The sequence below is a fragment of the Schistocerca serialis genome, chromosome 1, assembly GCF_023864345.2.
Source record: "Schistocerca serialis cubense isolate TAMUIC-IGC-003099 chromosome 1, iqSchSeri2.2, whole genome shotgun sequence".
Classification (NCBI taxonomy): domain Eukaryota; kingdom Metazoa; phylum Arthropoda; class Insecta; order Orthoptera; family Acrididae; genus Schistocerca; species Schistocerca serialis.
The window spans coordinates 748,841,546-748,853,038 of NC_064638.1; the positions used below are offsets into that span (position 1 = coordinate 748,841,546).

The window sequence follows — 11,493 nt, forward strand, 5'->3', positions numbered from 1 at the left end:
TATGTTCTGTTCTTTAGCAATAAACCTTTTGATATTGATGCTGTGGGAGACACAGCATCGAAAGATTTTCTCGGTCCAACGTGCGACACTGTTTATTGTTTTATTCTGAAAGGAAATATGTACTTTGATACAAGGCTTCCTAATGTTGGGATTACAGAAGTGTCCAATTCCACCTGTCTGCTTTGATTCATGACATTATCAGTATGGCGGAAATGGCTATTCTAAGCATCTCCAGTATGGCACCTATGACGTCACTACGTAGACATGACAACAAACACAAAAATACGTATAAATAAGACAATAACATCTCCATCCAAAAATATAATCAAACTAATGGCACAACTGCGGGAAATTGGGGGTTGTAGGGTGAGGGACAAGCTAAATGTATAAAGCAAAAAAATTACACCACGATCCCAAAGCACACGAAATGATGACAAAAAAGTGTTAAAACACCAACAAAATCTACACGAAGTGTATTGGATGCTGTTAGTGTTTTACTCATTGATGAAGTTATTGGTTTTGCTCACAACGAATATGTGTAGAGCTTGCAAAAATTTCTCTTGAGCCAAGTGAATACATATGTGACAATGCCAATAAAAATGACAGGACCTTCAGTAGTTTTCAGTTTCCAGGTGCCAGCTGTTTCTAACATGCATTTAATAGTCTGTTGCGAATGAACACATCCTCAGTATTAAATACCTCAGACCAATGTGGTAGAATAATGGGTGTGAAGTGTGACACTTTGTAGCCAAATGATCTTGGGAGAAATGTGGATTCTGGAAGCAGTTTTACATAGTGCATATGAGAAGTTATTCCTGTGGTAATGCCCACTTTTTTCAGTTGTGAGAAGACATTTTTGTCACTGTAAGTCACATTTGGAATAAGATCCTTTTATCTGACTCACACAGACAAGTTTCCATTTTATACTTATGATCATGCAAATAACAATTTGACAGTAAGCTCCAACAGGATATTTTTTGTTGTATGCAACATCACCCTCAAACTTATCGTTCTGCAATAGTTTCCAGAGGCAATTAATGTTTATTTTTCTGATGTTACATATGGCCATGTCAGCAAAATTTTTTCAGTATTTTAGCTGTGTTGTGATAAACTTAAACATGACATTGCTAGAATGCAGAGAATGAAATGAAAACAATTTGTAAAAGTACTGGATCTATTGAATTGTCTCTTCAAGTAAATTCCAGTTGTTGACATAAACTCACCATTTTATCTCTCTCAGCTTTCCTTTCAATCTGAATAAGCCACATCTTAAGTTCATATTACAAAATCATAAATCTTGTTCTAGTCCCACTATTTTTGATTGCGCATCACCGTGGATGGTGGGTCACAAACACAAGATCCCATTCCTTCCATATAGAGTTGCCAAGCCTTACAAAATGCAGCTAACAGACCACGAAGAATGGTATTGGACTGTCAGTGAAGTATGGCTATGTTCCATTTTGATGAGACCAGTTGTTACTGTCCATCAGTGGTCGGGGCAAGTTACTCAGGACCATAAATCTAATTGTCTGCCCGCAGTTGATGCAGGAGGATGCACTGTGTGTCAAACAGCTCCAAACTGGTTTGCCATTTTGTGTGGCATATAGTGCAACAATGTAAAACAAAGTACTTTCTATACTTTATTTCTGAATCAAAATCCACTACTTCCACATGTTTATAGAGATGTATTACTTTTTTACCTAATCAAAATTCCTATATGTTGTTTCCCTGGGCCTGCAGAAATTAGTTTTTATTTCAAAAGTTGTTTAATTCAATATTTCAGAAAACCTGTGGCCACTGTGTTTTCTTGTATCCACTGTCATGATACAGGACTAAACGTGTAACATGTTAGCCTCAGTTGCACTTAGCTGAAGGGAAACAGCAGGCCCCACTGCGCAGACTAGGTCGGTAGGCCGCAAGAGCTGCGCCGGAACTCTCGCAGCCTGCTGACCTCGTCTGCGCAGAGGGGCCTGCTGTTTCCCTTCAGCTAAATAATGTAGATTTATGACTGGGAACTACTGTGCTATAGTTTTATACCTGCATTGGCCATACTTTGGCATGTAATACTTTAGTGTCAGTAGCTTCTGAAGAAGGCAAAATTATTTTGACTGAAATCTAGGTAAAGATTGGTTTCTATTTGCAACTGAGGCTGACGTGTTATATGTTTAATTATCACAGTTGCTGAAGGGGCTGCATGATGTTAAAAATTAGGTTCATGACAATTAACCACACACAGTTTCTGGTACTGGACGAGCACTATTGAAAATTGATGAAAATGTTAAACAGTGCCCTCTTTTGTAACAGTTTTCTTTGTATTTTCATTGGCAGAAACCTGATTGGCTCATACAGTATATCAAAGATAAAGTTAAAACTGTTATCACCCTGAACACAGAAGTGTCTGAACTAAGTTTAAGTTTCTGATGCCATTTTTGATCACTGGTACTAGCATTTCTAACTGATCTTGTATTGTTGAACCCCCAATAACTTTTGCACCTTGATCTCTGTATGGGAAAAACTTTGATGTAATATTAATCTTGTAACCTCTGAATGTTATGGTGGCTTCTGAAAATCCTGACTCGGTCATTTAGCATCAGCTTCTACTGTATTTTTCAATCACTTTCCATACCCATTATTACTATTGGTTTCTCTCCCAGTTTTTCAGTTATAGTTTACCATTGTATAAACAGTAACTAATCTACATCCACGTCCATACTCCGCAAGCCACCTGACATTGTGTGATGGAGGGTACCTTGAGTACCTCTATCAGTTCTCCCTTCTATTTCAGTCTCATATTGTTCATGGAAGGAAAGATTGTTGGTATGCCTCTGTGTGGGCTCTAATTTCTCTGATTTTGTACTCGTGGTCTCTTCGCGAGATGTACATAGGAGGGAGAAATATACTGCTTGACTTTTTGGTGAAGGTATGTTCTTGAAACTTCAACAAAAGCCCATAACGATCTACTGAGCATCTCTGTAGCAGAGTCTTCCACTGGAGTTTATCATCTCTGTAATGCTTTCACAATTGCTATATGATCCTGTAACAAAGTGCGCTGCTCTACGTTGGATCTTCTCTATCTCTTCTATAAACCCTATCTGATACGGATCCCACAACGGTGAGCAGTATTCAAGCAGTGGGTGAACAGGTGTACTGTAACCTACTTCCTTTGTTTTCAGACTGCATTTCCTTAGGATTCTTCCAGTGAATCTGTCTGGAATCTGCTTTACCGACGGTTAATTTTGTATGGTCATTCCATTTTAAATCACTCCTAATGCCTACTCCCAGATAATTTATGGAATTAACTGCTTCCAGTTGCTGACCTACTGTATAGTAGCCAAATGATAAAGGATCTTTCTTTCTATGTATTCGCAGCACATTACACTTGTCTACATTGAGATTCAATTGCCATTCCCTGCACCATGCGTCAATTCGTTGCAGATCCTCCTGCATTTCAGTACAATTTTCCATTGTTACAACCTCTCAATATACTACAGCATCATCTGCAAAAAGTCTCAGTGAACTTCCGTCGTTATCCACAAGGTCATTTATATACAGGGTGATTCAAAAATGCATGTAAATATTTCAAGGGTGTATTTGTGAGGTAAATATAAGACAAAAATGTTCTATACAATTTTTTCCATACTTGGCTTATTACAGAGTTATGAACAAAACAGGATAATACATTCAATACAACGTAAGGTATTTAATTCCCAGAGTTCACAGTTTAATTACAGTGCATTTGGACTAACAACGCAAACTGATAAATAAACGTGACGTAACAAACTGAAACAATTCCTCGCGAACACTGTATTAATTTAGGTCCTGTTGATTGAACTACAGCAATGCACAATAACTAAGGAAAATTGAAGCATTTTACAGACTGTACTGTACTGTACTGTACTGTATTTGCACAAATCTTAATGCAATGCATGTTCAAAATGCTGTCCCTGAACTTGCAGACAGACCCGTGCTCGTCGCATCAATGATCTCTGCACATTACACAGTCCGTTCAACTCTCCACGAATAATTTCACAACCACCTTCAATTCTTTGTTGTAGCACTTCTCTGTTCGGTACTGCAGAAGAATACACCAATGTCTGTAGTCGGCCCCATAAATAAAAGTCTAAAGGGTTCAGGTCAGGTGATCTGGCTGGCCAAGCAATTGGTCCTCCGCGACCTATCCATCGATGTGGATACGCAGAATTGAGGTACGCCCTTACTTTGCGGCTGTAATGGGCGGGAGCACCATCGTGCATAAACCACATGGTGGCTCGTGTTGCAAGAGGGACATCCTGTAACAATCCAGGCAATTCTCCCTCCAAAAATTCGCAGTACGCGTGCCCATTCAGCCTTGGAGGCAGAACATGAGGTCCGAGTAAGTAATTCCCCACAATACCACACCAAATGTTTATGGAGAATTGATGTTGATATCCACGCACAATTCTCGCGCCAGGATTCTCGACAGCCCACTGGTGCATATTATGCGAATTGATTACACCCGCACGAGTAAACATGGCCTCATCTGTGAATAATATCCGCCGAATGAACATTGGATCATTCAAATGACGCTCTTGTAACCACTGGCGGAATTGCTGACGGCGAGGATAGTCTTCAGGTGTCAATTCGTGCACTTTTTGCAGGTGAAATGGATGCAACTGTTGTCTCCGAAGCAGCCGCCATACAGTAGATTGTGGAAGTCGTACAGCTGCACTAATTTGTCTCGTACTGATAGATGGATCTTGGTCTACCAGGTCCAAAACATGTTCCTCGACGTTCACTGCATGCTCAAGTGGTCGACCTGAATGTGGCCCAGGACGAATGCCATACTCCCGCATACGTCTGTCCACAGATACAAACGTCTGATGACTTGGTAACCGTCTTCCTGGAAACAGCTCACTGTACCTTCGTCTTGCTGCAAGTGCATTTCCATCTGCTGCACCATACACAAGGTGCATATCAGCATACTCACTGTTTGAGTACATCATGTGCACGAAACCTTTAGCCTTCCGACGATGAATGAACGACAGGACGTACTTTTCCGTTACCAACAACATCAGCGCCATCTTCCGTACAGTAGGAGTAAACATCACGTGCAAACAAAAACAAACACTATTCATGCAGTTTCGAATCAACTGTTGGGAGATACGTATGTGAATTACGTACCAGAATATGGCATCCTGCTGCTTGCACTGCCGTCGTTTTGATACGGACATGACTTTCGTATTTAACGATAACTCTGGAATTAAACGTTTATGGAAAAACATTTATAGAACATTTTTGTCTTGTATTTACCTCACAAATACACCCTTAAAATATTTACATGCATTTTTGAATCACCCTGTATATTGTGAATAGCAACGGTCCTACGACACTCCCCTGCGGCACACCTGAAATCACTCTTACTTCGGAAGACTTCTCTCCATTGAGAATGACATGCTGCGCTCTGTTATCTAGGAACTCTTCAATCCAGTCACACAATTGGTGTAATAGTCCATATGCTGTTACTTTGTTCATTGAACGATTGTGGGGGAACTGTATCAAACGCCTTGCGGAAGCCAAGAAACAGGCCACCTACCTGAGAACCCATGTCTATGGCCCTCTTGAGTCTTGTGGACGAATAGTGCGAGCTGGGTTTCACACGATCGTCTTTTTCAAAACCCATGCTGATTCCTACAGAGTAGATTTCTAGTCTCCAGAAAAGTCATTATACTCGAACATAATACATGTTCCAGAATTCTACAACCGATCGATGTTAGAGATACAGGTCTATAGTTCTGCACATCTGTTCAATGTCCCTTCTTGAAAATGGGGATGATCCCTGCCCTTTTCCAATCTTTTGGAAAGCTACTCTCTTCTAGAGACCCACGGTACACCGCTGCAAGAAGGGGGGCAAGTTCCTGCACATACTCTATGTAAAATCAAACTGGTATTCTGATCTCTACACTTTTAAACCATAGTCACACTATCCACATTAAAACCCTCACCAGCAGCAGTTCATGTTCTGCAGCAGTGAAGAGTAAGGGTATACCAGTTTGCATCATCTTTTTGTGAAAGACTTCTCCTACATTATATATCCTGGCCGCCAACTTGTCGACTGCTGCAACATGATAGTTACTCTTCATTGACCTGGTAATGATGTCTTGTGATATTAATAATTGGAGATGACAGTGAAGGTAAATTATAAACATTTTTGATACTTTACATAATCCATATGTTAACACTACTTGTTCCTGCCCACTCAATCATTGCAATCCTTTTTGCCAAATCTCGTATGTTGTCTTTCACATTTTCTACCATTGCTACATTCAGTATTTTTTAGTTTTTGAAAATGATACATCAAATTGGTATATCCCCAATATGGTAGCCAACTAATAAGCTTACCAATTTAAAGACGATATGGTTTCAAAACAGTCATCCAATTCCAGAATGAGATTTTCACGCTGCAGCGGAGTGTGCACCGATACGAAACTTCCTGGCAGATCAAAACTGTGTGCTGGACCGAGACTCGAACTTGGGACCTTTGCCTTTCGTGGACAAGTGCTCTATCAACTGAGCTACCCAAGCACGACTCACGCCCCGTCACCACAGCTTTACTTCTGTCTTAGGCATCTGATTATCGGGATAGAAGTCCTTACCTGATTGTAGGCTACATCTGGTTGAATATGAAATGACTTGCTGTTCACTGCAGTGTGATGCCTGTTGATAACATTTCACAGTATTATTAAGAAGTGATAGGTTTTCTAAAATGAACGTTTTTGTTTCAGTTAATGGTTCAAGTGAGCCCTAATTGTTGATACATACTCTCACTTCTTAATCTGTATTCCAGTTCTGCTTTTGGTCTAAGGCACATCACATTAGACCCAGTTTGTGATGGAAGAGACCCTCCATGCAACAGAAAGAAACTTGTATACAAAAGCTGTAAAACTAACAGGGCAGGTTCAAGAGCAGCTTTCCACACAAGCGACTTATCATCATTTGGCCTCTCCCCCTTTTCCCTTTACTCCTGATGACTGGGGTGGAGATGGCCATTGAAAGCTCGAGAATGTTATTCGAATTGACGTAACTGGAAAAGTGAAGATTTTATTCAAATGTTGCCCTTAGGCATCCTTGGCGCCCCACTCATCTTGATACCCCGAGTGGCTGCTACCAGTTGTGAACATCCTGTACAGAAATTGTAGTTTGTGGTGCCTTGGGTGCCCCTCTCAGCTTGGTGCCTCAAACTGCAACTTGTGTCGCTTGGGCCTTAAACTGGCCCTGAAAATAAAGCGTAGTGCTACATATAGAAATATGTTAAATGAAAAATGTTTGGCTGTCAAAAGGATAACGTGTGAAGCCTTAAGCAGCTTATATTATTGAAAGACCTCTCACAGAACCTCAAGAAATCATGATTGTGTGTTGTAGCTATGAATGCCACCACAGTTACATGTCCAGCCAGCCGTGCATGACAAAGGAACTGAAACTGGTGGTAGTGAAGCAAAAGCAGAAAATCTGAACTCCCATTTTCAAATGTTCTTTTGTTAAGGAAGGTTCAGGAGTGCTGCGACAGTTTAATTTTTGCACAGCTGTGAAGATGAGTAATGAAGATATTACTGTCAGTCATATTGAGAACAAGTGAAAACCATAAAATTGAATGAGACCCCGCAGCCAGATGGAATCCCTGGCAGATTCTGCATAGAATTCGCAGCTGAGGTGGCTCTTCCATTGAATGTGTATACTGTGTATCCCTTGGCTCCCCCCTCCCCACAAAAAAAAAAAATATGCCTACAAGCTGGGAAAAAGCACAGGTAACACCATATAAGGATAGTAGATGTTACCTGTAAAACACTTTGCTCTGTGGTCTGTAATAAAATTTTGTAACTGAGCTCTGATTGCCCCTTAGTATTATTATACCAGACCTGTTTTACTCCTCCATTACATCCTATTTGTTATTCTGACTGATTGCTTATTAATATTGCTTTCCCACATGCAGTCCCTTAATGGAAAATAATTAACAAGAAAAGCAGTGGTTTGTAGAAATGTATTATATTTGCCAGTCAGACATTTCTTGCTAAGTATGTCATCCTATAGACTTCAAAAAATATTTCCCAATAAATGAGCTCCATTAGTGCTGTTGATAGTACTGTCTGTCTGTGCCCTCTGGCAAAATTTCATGGAGTTACATAGCTTCAGTACAAGAGACATATGTAGAAATATCACATTTTGTGAGAAATTTTAAACAAATGTTAATTGTTGTTTTCTTTATGAGCTACCTTATTTTCTTCACAAACTCATTTCATATAGTGCCATATGAAATAGTCAAACAAATGTATTTGTTCTTAAATATGGTAGATTTGAATAGTTTATCATTAGTATAGCCCTATTTGATATCAGAGCTATTAATTTGTTTTTGATGTTCTTGTTCCATTCAGCTATAGATGTGATCAGCCAGTGGTATTCTGAGCATCAATAACTTACAGATTTTGGTTCTGAAGGAATAACAGTTATTGAAAATTATGTTGACAATAACAATTAAAATAGTGTCATATACATTTCAATTTGAGCGTCAGCAATATTCCTGTAAGACGATATGGCATTCTGATGATCGTCATTCTGCGATTCAGCATTCTGATGATCATCATTCTATTATACAAAATACTGTATTATTACAATAATTAATCCTCAGTTCAATTTTTTATCTGAACACACACATTATAGAATATGACTCTTATTATATCCATTGTTAGTACCAATTGTAAACGATGATTCTTGATTTTCAGGATACCCGAATAGTGCCACTTGAAGATGCACTCCCCAAAGGCAAAGAGACTTCTGAAAAAGGTCAGCTAACTGATGCTGTGTCTTTGGAACATCGTGGCACTGTTACAAGTATGAACTAACACGCTGTAGTAGTGGTGATGTGTTTCTTGCTAACATGGAGACAGTATTGTAAATTGCATGAAATAGATACTTGGGTGTTATGGTCATCTGATATGATGATTTTATATTAAGACTTTTAGGCAGTTATTGTAATCCCACTGCATTTCTATCTTGAGCTACATTTTTCAACACCTGCTTCTTGGTAAAAGAAGGAATTATGCAGTGCCAGACTTCAAATAATAAGGTCTGGGGTTTTTTTTTCCCACTGATCCCATGGTTTTTTTTTCCTGTTTCATTACCTTATTCGCCTCTGACAATGACTTGTTACTGTGAAACATGCCAAGTTACATAAAGATGTGGAGTGTATATTTGACTGTGAGTGCCCATAGAACTGGCTGGGTAAGCCAACATAAATATCGGAGGGCAGTGGCACACCACTTTCAAAAGGACCAGGGCTGTTAAATCACGATGGTGGTCAAATCGGCATTTGAATTAATTACAGCTTTCAACTTTTTAAAGTCAGATGGATATTCATCATCATATTCATATTACATTTCTTTATTCACACAACAGATTGCTTCTTTTTCCTAAACTATAGTCTAGGTAAGCATCTGCAGTCAGATTGTAGCAATAAAACAGAAAATTTTGAAGGTTTTTTTTTTCCCTCAAAATTGTCAGCTGCTTCCAGAAGGCAAGCCTAATTAAGTAAAGGTAATTTTCTTAATTTTATCAGTTTTTGATTGACTGTGCTACACTGTGCAATCTTCGTGGTTCAGCCACTTCACTGTGACGTACCCCACTATTACCACAATCAGAACCAGCTACAGTGGCACAGTATAGTAGTCACGTACAATTACATGTTAAAACAGTGGTTATTTTGTTTTGCTGCCAATATTAGTGAATATTTGTCAACCAAATATTGCACAAAACAAATTTAACCTTGCTCTTTCAATTGGGCCCTTGAAAGTACGGTTGAGGTAACCTTTTGACACGCGCGCCAGACCCTAAGGCTCAACTTACATCAGTGGTTCAGAGTAAACTTCCAGTACACAATATTGTATATCATGTAAAATAAATGAGAAACATGTCTGTATGAAAACCCTATTGAGTCAACAGTTATAATTTGTGAATTCTTTCTCCGGCAGTTGGGCCCTCTATAAAATTGTTTAGATTTTGACTGGATCATTTCTTCAGTACACTTTGTTCATTGTATTGCAAGGTAGTATTTACTTTGTTTTCCTGGACTTCCATTCTAAAATTCAAGAATATTTCATTTTGAAACAGCATATTTTTAAATACTTGAGTAAAGTGCAGCATTATACACACAACATGGTACACTGAAACTAAGTGCCGGGGTGGGCCATGAAAGTGGATTCCTTACTTTCTAAGATTGTGGTCTATTTTTTTCCAGAGCCATTAATGTATGTCAAATAATGGATTAGCATTTGACCAAGGTTTGCCCCAAAATTAAATCTTCTTCTTCTCTCTCTTTTGTATGTCTTTCTGCCCACGTGCTTGATGTGGAAACTAACAGCTGTCCAAGGGTCAGAATTTTTCTGCTATCTCTTTTTATGCTCATTTTTGGAACAGACCCCATAAATACAATATCCATTCTGGAACAAATCATTGAGTAGTGTTAATGGTCGTTCAGACAAATGTTTATATTCCTATTACATCATAATCTCCCATTTTTCTTTTCTTTGTACACAAGAAAAACTGCAATCATAGATTTATAATTTGTGATTGTTATTGCTGTGTAAGTATTGGATCTCTTGACAGTGTACAGGTTACATCTTCTAATGGATGCATAACATTTATGGGATATTTCTTCACCCTGCTTTTGCTAAGTAAATTATAACTCAATATGTAAGTCTACATCTACATTCACAGTGTACTAAGCAAGTCACTGTGGAGGGTATCTTGTACCACTCGTAGTCATTTCCTGTCCTTTTCCACTTGCAAATAGAGAGAGGGAAAAATGAATGTCTATATGCATCAGTATGAATTCCAATTTCTGTTATTTTCAAGTTCCTTACATGAAATGTATGTTGGCAGCAGTAGAATCATTCTGCAATCAACTTCCAATGCCAGTTCTCTAAATTTTTTCAGTTCCTTGAAAAGAACTTCACCTTCCCGCCAGGGATTCCCATTTGAGGTCGTGAAGCATCTCCACAATATTTGCATGTTGATTGAACCTATTGGTAACAAATCTAACAGTCTGCCTCTGAATTGCTTTGATATCTTCCTTTACACCACAGCATCTTCAGCAAACAGCCGCAGATTGCTGCTCAACCTGTCCATGTCTGTCATATCAGTTATGTTTATAGATAATAATAGTGGTCCTTTCACACTTCCCCTGGGATGCTCCTGAGAGTGCCCCTGTCTCTCTATCGAGGAAAACATATTGGGCTTTATTACTTTTAAAGTCTTTGAGTCACTCGCATACCTGGGAACCTATTTCGTATGCTTGTACCTGAAGTGTTGGCAGAAGAGCCAACACCGTGTTGCTAGAGGAGGCCGAAATGCACGCGTTTAAGCTCACACAGGCTGGCGTGAGGTCTGGAACAGTTAAAGGAGTTGAGTCTAATAAATAAAGTACATAGTGGCTTGAATACTTAACTTTAATCCATAATTGGAGAA

General features: G+C 39.0%; 1 protein-coding gene across 13 annotated transcripts in view; it reads left to right on the top strand.

The window, feature by feature from the left end:
• The window catches only part of LOC126481976 (C-Jun-amino-terminal kinase-interacting protein 4), a 271,973-nt gene that overhangs the window by 2,798 nt on the left and 257,682 nt on the right, over positions 1 to 11,493 (top strand). For 12 of the 13 annotated variants that reach the window (XM_050106008.1, XM_050106016.1, XM_050105951.1 and 9 more), the window contains exon 5: positions 8,754 to 8,862. In XM_050106008.1, the coding sequence (XP_049961965.1) occupies positions 8,754 to 8,862 (109 nt within the window). The remainder of the gene's footprint in view (positions 1 to 8,753; positions 8,863 to 11,493) is intronic. The other variant, XM_050105994.1, reaches the window with a different exon arrangement.